General features: G+C 39.2%; 1 protein-coding gene across 2 annotated transcripts in view; it reads right to left on the bottom strand.

The window, feature by feature from the left end:
- The window catches only part of ARMC3 (armadillo repeat containing 3), an 86,756-nt gene extending 67,211 nt beyond the window's left edge, over positions 1 to 19,545 (bottom strand). Inside the window, exons 1-3 of one of the 2 annotated variants that reach the window (XM_043884153.1) lie at positions 19,483 to 19,545; positions 15,869 to 15,917; positions 2,114 to 2,231 (exon numbers count right to left, since the gene is read on the bottom strand). In XM_043884153.1, coding sequence (XP_043740088.1) covers positions 2,114 to 2,231; positions 15,869 to 15,916 — 166 coding nt within the window. In that variant the 5' untranslated portion in view covers position 15,917; positions 19,483 to 19,545. Of the gene's footprint in view, positions 1 to 2,113; positions 2,232 to 15,868; positions 15,918 to 19,482 lie in introns of those variants that run through there. The other variant, XM_043884151.1, reaches the window with a different exon arrangement.
- Between the last annotated feature and the right edge of the window lie 205 nt (positions 19,546 to 19,750).

Below are 19,750 nucleotides of genomic sequence, written 5' to 3'. Positions count from 1 at the left end.
GAGTCGGGCACGACTGAGTGACTTCACTTTCACTTTTCACTTTAATGCGTTGGAGAAGGAAATGGCAACCCACTCCAGTGTTCTTGCCTGGAGAATCCCAGGGACGGGGGAGCCTGGTGGGCTGGCGTCTATGGGGTCGCACAGAGTCAGACACAACTGAAGCGACGCAGCAGCAGCAGCAGGGTATCATTTTTCCTCCCTTACTTTCAAATTATTTGTTTCATTATATTCTAAGTGCGTTTTTTGAAGGCAGAATGTAGTTTAATCTTGCTTATATCCAATAAAACACCCTGTCCTTGTTAATGTATGCAGACCATTTACGTTTAATTTGATTATTGATATGGTTAGGTTTAAATATACCATCTTGTAACTTATCTCCTATGTTTCATTGTTGTTTTTCTTTTCTTCATTTCTGCCTTCTTCGTATGAATTGAAATTTTTATGATTCCATTTTATTCCTTTGTTGGCTTATTTGATATCATTGTTTTGTTATTTTCATGGTTGCATTAGGGTCTGTAGTATATATCCTAGCACAGTCTTCTTTCAAGTGGTAGTATATATTACTTCACATGCAGTACACTTATATAGTACTTCCACTTTTTTTTTTACCTTTCTACCTTGGTTCTGTTGTCCTTTATCTTACTTTTACACATGGTTCAGACTGCTTAATATATGATTATTTTGTTTAAAATAACTAATTTGTTTTTTAAGTGATTCAAATAATAAGCAATAAACCTTATATGTTACAATTTCTAGTGTTCTATCTTTATTCTTCTTCCATATTTCCATCTGGTATCATTTTCCTCCTGCCCAAAGGACCTACTTAATATAGTTAGTAGTGTGGGTCTCCTTGCAAAGAGCTATTTCAGTTTTTGAATGTTTGAAAAAGACTTTATTTCACTTATGATTTTGAAAGATATTTTTTCAGGGTGTAGAAATCTAGGTTGAAAGTTTTAATTTTTTTTAGTACTTTAAAGATGTTGCTCCACTGACTTTTTTTAATTAAAAAATTTACTTATTTGTTTATTTGGCTGTGCCAGGTCCTAGTTGTGGCATACAGGATCTTTTAGATGCAGCGTTCAAACTCTTAGTTGTGGCATGTGGGATCTAGTTCCCTAACCAGGGATCTAACCCAGGTCCCCTGCATTGGGAGCACAGAGTCTTAGCGACTGGACCACCAGGGAAGTCCCGAGACTTTCCTTGTTTTTGATAATTGGAGAATGTCCCTGAATTGGAGTTTGATTTAAAAAATCATATTTAGACTGAGTCTCTAGGTTGGGGGCAAATAACAGAAATGAAGTACTCTTTTCATTATGTCAAGGGCACATGTTGTCTCTGTTGATGCTGACTTTGATCACCGGGCAGACGTGGGGCTTGTTGGGTTTCTGCACTACACACTTTCCCCCGTGTGTCCACTGTGTGCTCTTTGGAAAGATGTCCATGCACAGCCCCTCATGAGTGGGAAGCTGTGTCCCACCTCCTCGAGGGCAGAATATCTGCATAAATTGGGATTCTTCTGCATTGGAGATTTGTCTTTTCTCTCCTGTTTATTTACTTATTCCATCATTTTTTAATCTGTATGGTATTTATTTTTCTTCTTTGGGCTATAAATCTAGTATTGCATGTGTGCTCAGTTGTGTCCAACTCTTTGCAAATCCATGAACTGTAGCCCATCAGGCTCTGCTGTCCATGGCATTTCCCAGGCAAGAGTACTGAAGTGGGTTGCCATTTCCTTCTCCAGGGTATCTTCCCTACCCAGGGATTGAGCCTGCATCTCCTGCATTGGCAGGTGGATTCTTTACCACTGAGCCACACAATTGTTCCAGCTTTGATCCTCAGGAGCTCTTTCAGCGCCTGTGACATTTACAATTTTTTAAACTGCAATAAAGCCTTCGAAATGACTGTTCTACCCTGACTAAATTGCTCTTTAAGACTAGGGTAGGAACATAGGGATATACATTATTTTCAGGTGATGAATTAAATGATATTCTGGTTGTCTGAAAGAACTCATGAGACAAGAAGTAAGTTAAAGACTAGGGAGAAAAGTGCCCATTATGTAGTAAATATTTTAAGAAGCTAATGAAATAGAAAGATAAATTGAAAAAATCCAAACCTTTTAAAGCAAATCTATAAATGGCTTCACATGCTTTAGCCAAAATTTCTTCTTCAGGAGAATTAAGCATTAGTACCACGGTTGCGACTTTTTTGCTTTCAACTGTTAATGGATCAAACTGAAAGGCAGAGAGAAAAATATCATAGCCACATATGAGTTTTAAAAAGACATAAAACATGAATGGTGTCTTGAAACTTAAGGAGAACATAATCTTATAAAAAGGTTGCAGTCACTGCCCACAAAGTGCATTGCAAAATTTTTATTTAAAAAATGTCACTGATGGAGAGTTGTCAACATTGCTGGCTTTGATATTCCTGGAGGGAAAAGAAAAGTATTTTGGAACCTGGAAGGTGTAGTCTCTCAATTTAGCCATGGGAAATCAAAAAAGTTACCTAAGCTGTTAGAATTCCAGTTTCCTTCTCTGAATAATGGGTATAATAATACCTATTGTGAAGGATTAAGGAGCAGATTAGAGATCATCTATGTAAAGATTTAGCAAGTTGTCTGGCACATAATAGGTGCTCATTAAATAACATATCTTAGTATAATTCTTCATCAATACACAAGAATCCTTGATAACCTGCTCTATTGGATACTCTGGCAGTCTCGGGGATCAGTACCTACTTTCTAACCACTACACCATTTCTTGAAAAGCAGGAACTACATTTATGTGAAACAACTAAAAATTTAAAGAAAGCAGATCACCAAAGGTAAAACTGGATAAAATCTGGAGCAAGGAAAAGGTAATATAGTATAAATAAAAAGTATAGGACTGTGAGAAGTCCTGTACCCTGCTGTGAGATCCTGAGAATTCATGTTTAGCTGAAATGAACAATAAAAAACTCATGACCCCTATGGATTTTCTTTGGTCAAGGAGAAAACAAATTATACTGTTTTCTTCTGTTTCCAGAGACCATGGAGGAGGAAGTTCTGTTTATGTTAAATTTTTTAAAAATTTGAATTTCAAAGCTTTAGCTGCTTCTTTGTGTTGACCCCTTCTAAATGGACATCTTAATGTGTTTTCAGTTTAGTTCAGTTCAGTCACTCAGTCATGTCTGACTGTTTGCGACCCCATGGACTAGAGCACGCCAGGCCTCCCTGTCCATCACCAACTCCCGGAGTCCACCCAAACTCATGTCCATCAAGTTGGTGATGTCATCCAACCATCTCATCCTCTGTCATCCCCTTCTCCTCCCACCTTCAATCTTTCCCAGCATCAGGGTCTTTTCAAATGAGTCAGCTCTTTGCATCAGGTGGCCAAAGTATTGGAGTTTCAGCTTCAACATTAGACCTTCCAATGAACATTCAGGACTGATTTCCTTTATGATGGACTGGTTAGATCTCCTTGCAGTCCAAGGGACTCTCAAAAGTCTTCTCCAACACCACAGTTCAAAAGCATCAATTCTTCGGTGCTCAGCTTTCTTTAGAGTCCAACTCTCACATCCATACACGACTACTGGAAAAACCATAGCCCTGACTAGATGGACGTTTGTTGGCAAAGTAATGTCTCTGCTTTTTAATATGCTGTTTAGGCTGCTTATAACTTTCCTGCCACGGAGTAAGTGTCTTTTAATTTCATGGCTGCAGTCACCATCTGGTGTGATTTTGGAGCTCCCGCCCCCGCAAAAAAAAAGTCTGCCAATGTTTCCCCATCTATTTGCCATGAAGTGATGGGAAGGGATGTCATGATCTTATTTTTCTGAATATTGAGCTTTCAGCCAACTTTTCACTCTCCTCTTTCACTTTCATCAAGAAGCTCTTTAGTTCTTCACTTTCTGCCATGAGAGTGGTGTCATCTGCATATCTGAGGTTATTGATATCTCTCCTGGCAATCTTGATTCCAGCTTGTGTTTCATCCAGCCCAGCATTTCTCATGATGTACTCTGCATATAAGTTAAATAAGCAGGGTGACAATTTGTAGCCTTGATGTACTCCTTTCCCTATTTGGAACCAGTCTGTTGTTCTATGTCCAGTTCTATCTGTTGCTTCCTCACTGCATACAGATTTCTCAAGAGGCAGATCAAGTGGTCTGGTGTCCATCTCTTTCAGAATTTTCCAGTTTGTTGTGATCCACACAATCAAAGACTTTGGCATAGTCAATAAAGCAGAAATAGATGTTTTTCTGGAACTCTCTTGTTTTTTCCGATGATCTAGCAGATGTTGGCAATTTGATCTCTGGTTCCTCTACCTTTTCTAAAACCAGCGTGAACATCTGGAAGTTCACGGTTCAGGTGTTATTGAAGCCCGGCTTGGAGAATTTTGAGCATTAATGTGTTTTGGGATGTAACAAAAATTGATGTTCGGTTTTGAGTAGAAGATGGAGAGAGAGATTACTCTGAATAAGGAGACATAATTGTGTGAGGTTAGAAGAGTAGAGAAGACAGAGAAGATGGCAGAAAAAATGACCTGAAAGGACGTGACTAGGATAAAAATACCTCTTGGAGGGAAAATAGTTGTTGGATTTTAGGGCAACATTATCTAAAATATGAATTGAAGCTGTTACACATTTAACTTAAATGTGAAATTTAAGTTAAAATGCAGAGATCAAACACTGGGAAATTAGGAAAGCCAAATAGAAAATGCATTACTGTTTTGGTTTATTTTAATTAGGGTCTTCTATCAAGTGAGATGACAGTATAACACTGTAAAGATCATGTAGTCTTTTCAAAACAATTATATATTACTCAATACTCGCTTAGAATAACAATGATACTTCTAGCTTTTATTTAAAAAACTAATTATCCCTAATAAAAAATTATTAAATCTTCTAAATATTAAAACAAAATGAAGCTGAAGCTGTTGTTTGCACATGTCTAACTCTGTGCTAGAGCTGAAACAGTTATCAAAGTCTCAAGCCTCTTAGATTCTTTCTGGAAGACAGATCTTCAGTAAATATCTGCTATGTGCACCAGGCTTACAGGTCCTTATGGATTCCAGTGACATGAACCATTGAGAAAAAATGGCCTCTAGGAAAGCCTAGAGCCATGGCTAGTATGCTGTCTGCAGCACTGACCATGAATATAAGGGCCTGGAAATTCACAGAAATTTTAAGGAAGAACTTCTAAAAGTACCTGGAGATTGAGACTTGAGAATTATCTTAGTTAGGTATTTAAAGGGTAACCCCAGAATTTCTGAGCACTTGGGGTCATCACTTGCTCACTAACATTTCTTTTCTTCATATTTTTTTGGCTGCACCTAATCTTAGTTGCAACATGAGGGATATTTTGGTTGTGGCATGTGAAATCAAACTCAGGCCCCCTGAATTGGGAACATGAACTCTTAGCCACTAGACCACCAAGGAAATCCCTAACTACATATGTTTTAATCTGAAAATTTGGGAGTTGGATTATTATCTCTCAGAGTTCTTCTAAATATATAATTCTAGGATTATATGAAGTACAAAAACATGGCAAGACAATAAATGTTGCTTTGGGCAAGGGAGAATTCATTTGAACTGGGGTAGATGGAGAAAGGTCTGTAGAGGTGGTGGAATTTTACATGTGATTTGAAGAATGGACACAACAGGCTGAGATAAGGTAGGCTGAGATAAGGAGAAAGGACATTCTGTTGGGGGAAACAACACCAGGAAGGTTTAAAATGGAAATGAATGTTGCATTTACAGTAGGTAAAATAGGAGCTTGACTAAGTAGAAAATATGTAATAGGAAGCAGAAATATTATTGAAAGATAAGGACATATAAGGCCTCAGCAATGACCTAGATCTTCCTCCCCACCACCCCCGCCCCTGCCCCAACACTCTAATGGGAATAATCAGCAGTTCAGAGGAAAGGCTTGTGACTCAAGAAATTTCGGTTCAGTTCAGCTCAGTCGCTCAGTCGTGTCTAACCCTTGGCGACCCCAGGGACTGCAGCACCCAGGCCTCCGGGTCCGTCTCCAACTCCCAGATTTACTCAAACTCATGTCCATCGAGTCGGTGATGCCATCCAGCCATCTCGTCCTGTGTCGTCCTCTTCTCCTCCTGCCTTCATTTTTTCCCAGCATCAGGGTCTTTTCAAATGAGTCAGTTCTTCACATCAGGTGGCCAAAGTATTGGAGTTTAAGCTTCAGCATCAGTCCTTCCAATGAATATTCAGGATTGATTTCCTTTAGGATGGACTGACTGAATCACCTTGCAGTTCAAGGGACTCTCAAGAGTCTTCTCCAACACCACAGTTCAAAAGCATCAATTCTTCAGCACTCAGCATTCTTTAGAGTCCAACTCTCACATCCATACATGACCACTGGAAAAACCATAGCTTTGACTAGACGGATCTTTGTTGGTAAAGTAATGTCTCTGCTTTTAAATATGCTGTCCAGGTTGGTCATAACTTTTTCTTCCAAGGAGCAAGCGTCTTTTAATTTCATGCCTGCAGTCACCATCTGCAGCAATTTTGGAGCCCCCCAAAATAAAGTCTGTCATTGTTTCCACTGTTTCCCCATCTATTTCCCATGAGGTGATGGGACCAGATGCCATGGTCTTAGTTTTCTGAGTGTTTAGTTTTAAGCCAACTTTTTCACTCTTCTCTTTCACTTTCATCAAGAGGCTCTTTAGTTCTTCTTCGCTTTCTGCCATGAGGGTAGTGTCATCTGCATATCTGAGGTTATTGATATTTCTCCCAGCAATCTTGATTCTAGCATGTGCTTCATCCAGCCAGGCTTTTCTCATGATGTACTCTGCATATAAGTTAAATAAACAGGGTGACAACATACAGTCTTGACGTACTCCTTTCCCTATTTGGAACCAGTCTGTTGTTCCATGTCAAGTTCTACCTGTTGCTTCCTGACCTGCATACAGATTTCTCAGGAGGCAGGTCAGGTGGTCTGGTATTCCCATCCCCTTCAGAATTTTCCACAATTTGTTGTGGTCCACACAATCGAAGGCTTTGGCATAGTCAATAAAGCAGAAGTAGATATTTTTCTGGAACTCTCTTGCTTTTTTGATGATCCAGCGGGGCAGTTTGATATGCCTTTTCTAAATCCAGCTTGAACATCTGGAAGTTCACAGTTCATGTATTGCTGAAGCCTGGCTTGGAGAATTTTGAGCATTACTTTACTAGTGTGTGAGATGAGTGCAATTGTGTGGTAGTCTGAGCATTCTTTGGGATTGCCTTTCTTTGGGATTGGAATGAAAACTGACCTTTTCCAGTCCTGTGGCCACTGCTGAGTTTTCCAAATTTGCTGGCATATTGAGTGCAGCACTTTCACAACATCATCTTTTAGAATTTGAAATAGCTCAACTGAAATTCCATCACCTCCACTAGCTTTGTTCATATTGATGCTTCCTAAAGCCCACTTGATTTTGCATTCCAGGATGTCTAGCTCTAGGTTGGTGATCACACCATCGTGACTATCTGTCTCATGAAGATCATTTTTGTATAGTTCTTCTGTGTATTCTTGCCACCTCTTCTTAATATCTTCTGCTTCTGTTAGGTCCATACAATTTCTGTCCTTTTTTGTGCCCATCTTTGCATGAAATGTTTCCTTGGTATCTCTAATTTTCTTGAAGAGATCTGTAGTCTTTCCCATTCTATTATTTTCTTCTATTTCTTTGCATTGATTGCTGAGGAAGGCGTTCTTATCTCTCCTTGTTATTCTTTGGAACTCTGCATTCAAATGGGTTTATCTTTCCTTTTCTCCTTTGGCTTTCACTTCTCTTCTATTCACAGTTATTTGTAAGGCCTCCTCAGACAACCATTTTGCCTTTTTGCATTTCTTTTCCTTAGGGTTGGATCCCAGGGTCTTGATCCCTGCCTCCCGTACAATGTCAGGAACCTCCATCCATAGTTCTTCAGGCACTCTGTCTATCAGATCTAATCCCTTGAATCTATTTCTCACTTCCACTGTATAATTGTAAGGGATTTGATTCAGGTCATACCTGGGTGGTCTAGTGGTTTTCCCTACTTTCTTCAGTTTAAGTCTGAATTTGGCAATAAGGAGTTCATGATCTGAGCCACATCAGCTCCTGGTCTTGTTTCTGCTGACTGTATAGAACTTCTCCATCTTTGGCTGCAGAGAATATAATCAGTCTGATTATGGTGTTGACCATCTGGTGATGTCCATGTGTAGAGTCTTCTCTTGTGTTGTTGGAAGAGGGTGTTTGCTATGACCAGTGCGTTCTCTTGGCAAAACTCTGTTAGCCTTTGCCCTGCTTCATTCTGTACTCCAAGGCCAAATTTTCTGTTATTCCAGGTATTTCTTGGCTCCCTATGTTTGCATTTCAGTCCCGTATAATGAAAGGACATCTTTTTTGGGTGTTAGTAAGAAGGTCTTGTAGGTCTTCATAGAACCGTTCAGCTTCAGCTTCTTCAGCATTATGGGTTGGGTCACAGACTTGGATTACTGTGATATTGAATGGTTTGCCTTGGAAATGAACAGAGATCAGTCTGTCATTTTTGAGATTGCATTCAAAGTACTGCATTTCGGACTCTCTTGTTGACTACAATGGCTACTCCATTTCTTCTAAGGGATTCCTGCCCATAGTAGTAGATATAATGGTCATCCGAGTTAAATTCACCCATTCCAGTCCATTTCAGTTTGCTGATTCCTAAAATGTCGATGTTCACTCTTGCCATCTCCTGTTTGACCACCTCCAATTTGCCTTGATCCATGCACCTAACATTCCAGGTTCCTATGCAATATTCCTCTTTACAGCATCGGACTTTACTTCCATCACCAGTCACATCCACAACCAAGTGTTGTTTTTGCTTTGGCTCCATCTTTCTTTCTGGGGTTATTTCTCCACTGATCTCCAGTAGCATATGGGTACCTACCGACCTGGGGAGGTCATCTTTCAGTATCCTGTCTTTTTGCCTTTTCATAGTGTTCATGGGGTTCTCAAGGCAAGAATACTGAAGTGGTTTGCCATTCCCTTCTCCAGTGGACCACATTTTGTCAGAACTCTCCACCATGACCTGTCCATCTTGGGTGGCCCCACATGGCATGGCTCATAGTTTCATTGAGTTAGACTAGGCTGTGGTCCATGTGATCAGATTGGTTTGTTTTCTGTGGTTGTGGTTTTCAGTCTGTCTGCCCTCTGATGGAGAAGGGTAAGAGGCTTATGGAAGCTTCCTGATGGGTGAGACTGACTGAGGGGGAAATTGGGTCTTGTTCTGATGGCTGGGGCCATGATCAGTAAATCTTTAATCCAATTTTCTGTTGATGGGTTCAAGAAATTTAAACTTTGCTAATTTATCATTCAGATGTGAAAAGGATAGGTTCAGGCATTTTCAAACTCAAGTATATCAACTGTAATTTCAAACAAATTACTCAGCAAATATTCCAGTCAAGGTTGGGGAGGACAAAATAGAAACAGAATAGTGGCATATCATAAATTGATAAAATCAATAAACTGAATATAACAGTGGTCTGAATCACAGCATAACTCTGAAGAAAGGATTTCTAAAGTAATGATGGCATGATAAGAAAGAAAAAGTTAACAATGATTGCAGTTAAAATTCAAGATTTTTTTTGTAAAATTTCATGGATTTTATCCTGGAATTTTAATGTTTTTTGTCAATTGACTGTTTTCCCATTTGAATGTATTAATAAGTTGCCTTGAGGCCTGATCTATATGCCCAGGATGTAGAGGAATACTTGACTTGTCTATGGTATGTACTCAATATTTGTCTGATAAATGAATGACTTTCTTCAGGCAAAGGGTTATATTATTTCTCTATCCCTATTACCTAGAACAGTACCCTGGATATAGAAATACTCTGTAAATGCCTATAAAGGAATGTATTAAAGTGCCTCTGGAAACTTCTTTTTTATGCTTGTGGCCTTGAAGTGCCTTCCTTGAGTGTTGTACTGTCTATTGAAGCCAGAAAAGAAGATTTCAGATCTGAGATTCAGGAAGCCATCAGTGGGCTCCAGGGACAGTTTGTCTCTCTGAAATTGTGGGCAGAACTTTTGGTGTGCTTTCTTCAGGGAGAGAGTCCATAATCACCATTCTATCCTCTTGAGGCCCCCTGACCCTGCACTGAACCCTTGAGACTCACAACCTCAGATCACCTTTTACCTAAGACAGTGCCCCTGGCATCCTGGATGGTTACCTTCCCTTACATTTTTGAACTTCCACTTCAGAGACTTCTGATATTTCAATATTTTTAAATTTAATTTTGCAAGCATGTGAATGAACAGACTGTGCTAAACTGTGGATCTGTCATGATCTCCACGGAATGACTACAGCTCTCAAAGGAGCAGGGTATGTGGAAATGCATTTAAACATCTTTTAATTCTCCTTCCATGGTTCAGAAAACACTTTAGTATTTTGCCATATCTTCTGGTTATCCTTAAGAAAAAGGTGATGGGGGTACAAGAAGCTTAAAAGGAAGTTTGAGACTGTGAGAATTACCATCGTAAGAGCTGTCAAAGAAGAAATATCAGTGTTTGGCAGAGAGTGGAGAAACTTGGCATGAGATGCATTTCTCCTACAGAGCCTGCAGCGCTATAGTAATCTTTTATTAGAAAAGGCGCCGAGAATAAGATGATAGCTGTAACAGAATGCCACATGACTAAATAAATAATCCTGTGCTGTAATTACAGATTCCATCTGCTTTCCCGTGAGGAACTCATAGCGAGTCACCAACAAGCTGGTTGTGAAATCATAATTTCGCGCTCTGTATGGAATAAATGATGAACCAAAATTATTTACAAAGAGGATGAGAGAAAGGGGAACCGTTTTGGCTAAGCTTTGAATTTTAAGTCCAGTCAATTAGAGAAGCCATGGACTGGTAGAGATGCTTTTCTATCTCTATGAAGGAAACAAGACCATTTAGGATGAGACTGCCCAACAGAAGAACAGTGATGGAAAGATCCCAACCCTGTGTTGTCTATGTGGCTCTTGAGCACTTGAGCTAATGTGACTGAGGTACTGAATTTTTCATTTTATATTGTTGATTTTCACTAATACAATTTCAGTTATTTAAATGTAAATAACCATATGTGGCCACTAGCTTCCATGATTAGACAGCACATGTCTAAAAGAACATACAATTATAAAACTGGACTCAGTGAAAAGAGATAAATCATGACAGTTGAGTGATTTTTATGGCGCCAGCAAGTGCAAATAAAAGGCTTTTTTGATTCTTTCGGAATGTGTTTACGGAGTCGGTGGTCTCCAATCATGAGGAGCCAACTGCCCAGGGAAAGGGAGACAGATAAACAGAAGGAAGCCGACTGCACCACCCTGGCACAAGCTTTTAGTACAGGCTCTTTAAACATCAGTTAAAATCTGCCAAAGGGTAAAGGTTAAAATGAAAACCGCTAAAATAGCCTCTCATTTGCTTTACAACCTGAGTCATTCTGAGGCTGGTGGAAAGGGTCCAGAAAAACAAGCCCCAGGAGACATCTCTTCTTCCATGGAACTGGATTTGGTTGCCCAGGTAGGAGAGCAGGTTCTGCCAGTGCCTCTGATTCAACACCCACCACACTTGGTTCCCACATGCACTTAACCAGAAGAGAAGGCATTGACCCATTAACATAAATGTCTACTTGACACTTAACTACTAATATTCTAGAGCCAGATCACAGTCTGTGAGTTTAGACCTGTGGATTCAGTTGTCACTGAAATGTAAGAGAATAAAATTTCCATGCTCTTAAACTCAAAGAGACCTGACCATAAATCATAATGGCCATGCTCTGGGCGTCTGGGAACATTAGCGGCTGGCTGGTCTTTCAAAACTGACAACCCTGCCTCTTCAGACAGGTTCAAGCAAACTTTAACAGTTTTGTAGGGTGATGGACAGCACCCTCAGCCACATCATGAATAATTACATGTACCGAGTTCTTATCTAATGCCTGGCACTGTTTTAAGTATCTTTTACTTATCTAACCTTGCCCCACTGCTGTAAGTGGTTATGAAGTGGGTATCCCATGAAGTGGACATCATCACATCCTCACTGGGGAATACAGAGGTCAGGAGATTTGCCCCAGATCACAGTTGGTGGGTGATGAAGCAAGGATTCAGACTTTGACAGTATCTTAGTTACAGAATATCACTGTTGTTATTGTTCAGTCACTAAGTCAGATATGACTCTTTGTGATCCCATGGACTGCAGCATGTCAGGCTTCCCTGTCTTTCACTATCTCCTGGAGTTTACTCAAACTCATGTCCATTGAGTCAGTGATGTCATCCAACCATCCCATCCTCTGTTGTCCCCTTCTCCTCCTGCCTTCAATCTTTTCCAGCATCAGGGTCTTTTCAAATGAGTCAGCTCTTCACATCAGGTGGCCGAAGTATTGGAGTTTCAGCTTCAGCATCAGTCCTTCCAATGAATATTCAGGACTGATTTCCTTTAGGATTGATTGGTTTGATCTCTCTGCTGTCCAAGGGACTCTCAAGAGTCTTCTCCAGAATCACGATTTGAAAGCATCAATTCTTCAGCACTCAGCCTTCTTTATGGTCCAACTCTCACATCCATACATGACCACTGATGCCCTACCAAATATTGCCTACTATGGTCATTTTTGCTAATAACTCTTTCATGCACTCAATCCACAGAAAGTCTGCTTTTTATTAAAGCATCAAAAGCAAACTTTCAGCCAGACTTGGAAATGATTTGTAAAAGCAGAATATAGTTGTATTTGTTATGCAAGCCATATCCTCCCAACATCAAGGCATCTTCTCAGCTAGTACTCTCCTTTAGGAGAAGAAATGGAAAGCAATAAACCATAAATGCACATGTCAGTTATGCTTCAACAATGAAAATACTAACAAAAGCAAAGGGAGCTTTTTGTTTTAACCTTATCACTGAACATCCTTTTTTTCCATCCCCATTTGCCCATCTTAACCAGTAGATGAAAGATTAGTAAAAATAAAAATCTTTGGAAACAGTGTTTTAGAAGATATAAAAGAAGCAAACTGCCATGGCCTGACAGGGAAAAGTTTATTTTCTCAAGCAGTTATATATCCCTCTTTTAAATCTGATTTTTCATCTATAATTTATACAACAAACCCTTCACAGACTTTGAAGAGGTATACCTTGGAACAAATTCCAAGTTCAGATAGTTTAAGCTGTGCTATAGCGTTTTGAAATAGCCATGAAATTAAAAGACGCTTGCTCCTTGGAAGGAAAGTTATAACCAACCTAGACAGCTTATTAAAAAGCAGAGACATTACTTTGCCAACAAAGGTCCATCTAGTCAAAGCTATGGTTTTTCCAGTAATCATGTATGGATGTGAGAGTTGGACTCTAAAGAAAGCTAAGCGCCAAAGAATTGATGCTTTTGAACTGTGGTGTTGGAGAAGACTCTTGAGAGTCCCTTGGACTGCAAGGAGATCCAGCCAGTTCATCCCAAAGGAAATCAATCCTGAATATTCATTGGAAGGACTGATGCTGAAGCTGAAACTCCAATACTTTGGCCACCTGATGCGAAGAGCTGACTCATTTGAAAAGACCCTGATGCTGGAAAAAATTGGAGGCAGGAGGAGAAGGGGACAACAGAGGATGAGATGGTTGGATGGCATCACCGACTCAATGGACATGAGTTTGAGTAAACTCCAGGAGTTGGTGATGGACAAGGAGGCCTGGCATGCTTCAGTACATGGGATTGCAAAGAGTCGGACACGACTGAGTGACTGAACTGAACTGATAGTGTTTTGAAGCATTAGAATTTATAATATAGAAAAGCAATTAGGTATTTAATACTGCTCTATCAGCTTTATTAACATAAAGTCAGTGTAGGGGAAGGATGGAAGGACCCTCAGGATAGTCAGGGACCACTGATCACTGTTCCACATGCCTTCAGCAGCCCTCAAGGCTACAGTGACCCAAGGAAACAAGAGCTGGATTTTTGTTAACTTGAGGATTGGAATTGTTTCTCAGTCCTTGACTGTGCTCCTCAAGGATTGGAATAGAGGGGACAATACCAGCAAGACATTATAAAATTATGAAACATATATTAGTCAAATATGTCTATTGTTTAATAGTCCCTTAATTCTAATTTTAATCAGAAAGTGTTTGTCCTCAAGTTCTGTGTTCATTACTCCACTTTCTGGTAACAGGATGTCAATAATGCTATTTTGCAGTAAAAATAAGAGTAATTCAAACTAGATGCAATGATTAAAATAAGAGAATTTAGAACATTTGAGCATTATGTCCAAAGGAGAGCAGCCAGACCAATGAAATTTATCAGGAGACCACACTGACCATCTCTGCAAAACTTTCCTAGACAGCTACATTGAGGTATCATGCATAAAAAGTTACATAGGAGTGTGTGTGTGTGTGTGTGTGTGTGTGAGAGAGAGAGAGAGAGAAAGAGAGAGAGAGAGAGAATCTAAAGGATTTTCGGGATAACAGATCTTATTTACTGAGAGTTTACTAGGCACTGTGAACTTCATGTATTCTATTTCATTGTAATTAATAGAGCAACCAAAATAATTTGGACGTGACAATTCTCATTTAAGAAATTAAAAAAAAATAAGACTGAAATAACTTGGCCAGACTTAGCAACTTCACCAGAATAACAGAGTTTATGAGAGGCAGACCTGGGACAGAGTTCACATTTGTAACTGCAGTGTCCCAGTGTTGTCTGGAAGACTCCTGCATTAACATCAGGTTCCTTCAGGCTGTAAATCTTGTGAGTCTGTTGACTATACATACTTTTCTCCCCATTCACCTTTTATTTGAAGAAAACCACACCAAATGTCTGTTCCAAATAAGATTTTAAATTGAAAATTGTCCTAGGACATTTTAAACACAATCTTTCAGTAGTTCATAAACTTTAAAGAGAAATGATAGAACCCTGCTTTAATTTTTTTTTATTATGGCCTTTTTTCCTTTTTTTTTTTAACTGTGCCTGGTCTTAGTTGTGGCATGTGGTTAGATGCAGCATGTGACTCTCAGTTGCAGCATGTGGGATCTAGTTACCTAACCAGGCATGAAACCCAGGGTCCTGTGCACTGGGAGCATGGAGTCTTAGCCACTAAACCAAAGGCAGTCCCTATTATAACTTTTTAATTTAAATATTGTGATCACATTCCCATGCTATCAAACATTAAGTGACATCATTTTATCAAAATGGAATAATTTATTTAAGTTTTTATTTTAAAACAATTTTGTCACTTCTAATTGTTTACTTCTGTGATATCTACTGCTATGGAAATAATTTTTTGTGTAATACATGCTTATTTACCATGACCACTTTAAACCATCTTACATCTTCTAAGATCACCTCATCCCAATTGCCAACCTGTTGGACATTGTTTGTTGAACGTTGCTTTTGAAAGGGAGAGACAAAGGTTTGGTTTTGAGGAATGCGTTATTCGAGCACTTGAAAGAGAAAAAGGTGATGAACACAGACTTTTTTCTCCATAGGACTGGAAAACACAAGACTTCTATCCAAATGGTCATCTAAAGACAACCTTATATACATACCTAGTAGCTATAGCATTACCTTCATTCATTTTTTAAAAATCCACTTAGATAATTAACATCAATGAGAGACTGGCAAATGTAAATTTAAAGTATTTGAAAAAACAAACCAAAACTATTTGTTCATTAACTAGGCTTATAAACATGCCATCCACATGCTGGAAAAGCTAATAATTACTCTCTAATTGTGCTAATTATGTAATGACAATGTTGTAAATGTTTGTTTACATAATGTTAGATTTCTCTGACTAATCTTATCATTAGTCAGACTTTGGACTTCTGCCACTGTGCACTCATGTATATACTGGTACATGCCAAACTGTTTCAACAATTTATTTTTAAAACTAGTTAACATGCTGCTAGTATTCAAATCAGAAACTTACCACATCCTTGGGAGGGGGCTCTGCTTCCTTCTTTACCTTTTTACCCATTCTGGAAAAAATACCACAAATGGTTAAAATGTCATCTGTACATTGTACATGCACAAATCTGTTACCTACATACCTAGGAGGAAATGTACTTCTTCTAAATTTTACCTAAAAAGAGACTATGCAATACACGTAGAAATGACTGCACATATACAAATATGTTTCCTACATCCCAAGTTTCACAATTTTAAAGAAAATTATTGCTAAGATTGTTGGACATTAGTCCTGGCTTCTGGTTTAGAAAGAAGAGTACATTAATGACATAAATTTTACTTACATAACCGGTAATGATTTACTACGCTTATAGCTCACTTGGTAGGGTTTGGGAGATTAAATGCAAATTAATTTTGAGACCTGCAGGGATGTTCTGTCACAAAGGAAGGGATTTTTGTCTGCTTTCTTGCACTGATCTATCCCAAGCACCTAGAACAATGTCTGGTGCATACTGACCAACTGACATAAAAATCATTAACTCTGTGACTAATTATTTTCTGAATGGTATCTGAGCTCTACCAGGTCCAAGTGAACATTTGTGTCATTTTCCTAGATAACAAAATGTTTTCTATAATATATTCTATATCTCAATTTTAAAAAGTAATTGAGAATCTGAAAAGATGAATTCTAGGGAAATTGGGGTTACTCCTTGCAAAGAACCTTTCCCACCTGCCCTTTTATGTCCAGTCTTGTGAAGGAAAAAATTAATGGAACAGTATACATACTTGATAGAGAAAGCAATGGCACCCCACTCCAGTACTCTTGCCTGGAAAATCCCATGGACAGAGGAGCCTGGTAGGCTGAAGTCCATGGGGTCACTAAGAGTAGGACATGACTGAGTGACTTCACTTTCACTTTTCACTTTCATGCATTGGAGAAGGAAATGGCAACCCACTCCAGTGTTCTTGCCTGGAGAATCCCAGGGACGGGGGAGCCTGGTGGGCTGTCATCTATGGGGTTGCACAGAGTTGGACACGACTGAAGCGACTTAGCAGCAGCAGCAGCATACATACTTGATATACCACAGAGGAGTAACTCCACCTGGGTACAGAAAACTTTCCAAGATGCTGGTGACTGTTAAAGTAACCCATTTCTCCAATGAGAGTTTGTGGGGTTATGCTTGCTATTAGGACAATTTCAGACAGTGTATTCTAGTCCAGTGGTCTCCAACCTCTGGGATCTAATGCCTGATGATCTGAGATGGAGCTGATGTAATAATAATAGAAATAAAGTACACAATAAATGTTAACACACTTGAATCATCCCGAAACTGTTCCCCCTACCCTGTCCTGGCTTCCATAAAACTTGTCCCTGGTGCCAAAAAGGTTGGGGACCACTGTAATATAGTCTCAAGGAAATTACTATAGTCTCAAGAGAAATTCTGGGAAGTAGGATATCTTTGGAGAGAATCTACAATGTCAGGGTTAGTTCAGATGGCTCACCAAGGGATAAAAGCAACTCCAAGCACTAAAGACACGGAACATGATTGATCACACACGTTTTAAAGTCAAATGTTCATAGAAATTCATAGCGACTTCTGAAAGACAACTATTCCAGGTCCCTACCTTCCAGTCACATTCATTTCAAGATCTTTGAGGCCCTGGGGAAGCCTATGCTGGGATGCACTACCTCACACTATATCTAATATGTTAAAACATTAAAATACACCCATATCCCTCACTGAATATAATTTTCATCATTAAAAGTTTTGAAAACTTGCATATGAAATGACTCATCTGTTTGTACACCTGAAAATTGTTGCAAAATGAGAAAATTATTTTATTTTCAAATCTAATATTAATAAAATACAATATTAACTTTTGAATTTTCTTTTCATATCTTAGGACCAGTAGTTTTTTTCAGATCTCTGACATCTTTCTCAGATACTTGAAAACCACACAGATCCTAGACTTCTGCTTATAATGTTTCAGGCAGGCACATAGACTGTTCTGGACAGATGAAAATCTTTCCTATGATTTCTTTAGGAAAAAGAGTTCCCATAGCTCTTTATAACCAATTCCAACATATAGCAGTCTTTGCTTTACAAAAGAATTCCTTGTGAATAACATTCAAGAAGCAATTAAATTACACCTGTAGAAAGTTACTTGATGTCATCTGATTTTTCACTTGGGAACTTATGTTTCCCATCTCAGGAGAGTGAATTTGAGTAACTGCATACTGAAAAATACAGAGGCTGTAATAGCCTAAACATATAGGATTACAGAGATAGAACTTGTCCTCAGCAGCATGGTTAAGTAGGAAGCATTTCTTTTCTTTTTAAACCATTTTGGGTATAATAGTTATAGGGGAGAAAATACACAGCTGACAGAGTCCAGGGCAGTGAACCCAAAAGATGACTTTCAGGTTTTGTGTTTTTTTTTTTAATTTGTAAATTAAACATTTCACTTCAAATCAACATGATGCAACTAAATTACCTTGTTTTATTCTTAAAGCTACAGAGATGTCAAATTAAGAAAATAAATCCCTTTGATTTTTGAAGCAACTTAAACCTGTTTTTCCTGACTATTTTACCACTTCCCCATTGATTTTTATTGTGCTAAAATACATAACACATAAAACTTATCCTTTTAACTCCTTTTAAGCTCATAATTCCGTGTCTACAGTTTACTTATACAGGTGTCACATTTCATCACAGAGAATTTGGAAAACAAGGAAGGGCAAATGGAATTTTTTTAAAAATCACTCAGAAATAAGCTCAGGAAGATCAGCACTATTTGGATATGGCTCATTTTGGTGTGTATTTTCTATAGTGATTTTACTTTCCTACTTGGATTTCTATCTGCAATTCTCAACTTAGCTTCCTGGGGGCATTTTCTTTCTAAATTCTCAAACTAACAGACAAGTTCTTGAAATCTCAGTCTCCATTTATTGCTCCAGTCATCATCACTGGATCAGCATGCCATTTAAGACAATATTTTAATGCCCATCATCCAGCCAGTCCCTAATTGTTGAGCATTTGTTTTCAACTTTTTGAAATTATGTGCAGACTGCAAATGAACATTTTTAGAGGTAAAATTTTCATCCTCACCTAAAATTGTTTTATTTTAAATCCCTAGCATAAAATAACAGGGCTAAAAGGTATGAACTTCACGGCATTGGACATGAAAACAAATGTTTTGAATGTTCATAGTCTTGATTATTGGAATCATTTTTCCACGAATTTACTGATCTTCTTAGAGAACTTTCAGCCTTATGCTATCTTAAACGTTTTCTAACGAGATTTTTTTTTTTTTTTTTAAGAAGGTGTAGAACAACAGAGGACCCACTTTTTGAGTTGCTCAGAATCAGGTAACGGAATCTTAGACCCTCAGATACCCGCTCTGGACCTCAGTTTTGTCACCTGTTGAATAGGACGCTGTTGGCAGGCTTATGAAATCCACTGGGACCCCAGTCTAATTCTGCGGGCATAGGGCAGGGACCCAGGGGTCCTCCCAAGGTCTTCCCTTAGTTGCCCCGGATGCTCCTACACGCGGGGCACTTTCTCTTTCCCCAACTCTTGCCCTGGGCCTCTCCAAACCCCCAGGATAGCGGTGCAGCAGCCCAATCGCCTTTACCTGCAGGGAGATTCAGCCGGGCAACGGCTCCTCTGATCTGACGAACAGTACCAACCGCAGCCAGCGCGCGCCTGCTAGTCCGCTGTTGTGACTGGTTGCTAGGCGACAGGGAGCCGCACCTGCGCAGTCAGCGCCCGCGTGCGCCTGGGCAGTGGAAACTCCAGCTTGGCTTCCCCATAGCCCAACCGCGTTGAGAGGTAGGTACCTGAGAAGCCATGTGCATCCTCGGTGTTTGACTCCCAGGCTTTGCAGGCAGGATAGACATTGG

Source organism: Cervus elaphus, chromosome 23, assembly GCF_910594005.1.
Source record: "Cervus elaphus chromosome 23, mCerEla1.1, whole genome shotgun sequence".
Classification (NCBI taxonomy): domain Eukaryota; kingdom Metazoa; phylum Chordata; class Mammalia; order Artiodactyla; family Cervidae; genus Cervus; species Cervus elaphus.
Note: the sequence above shows the minus strand (reverse complement) of the source record. Positions and strands in the feature narration are given on the sequence as shown.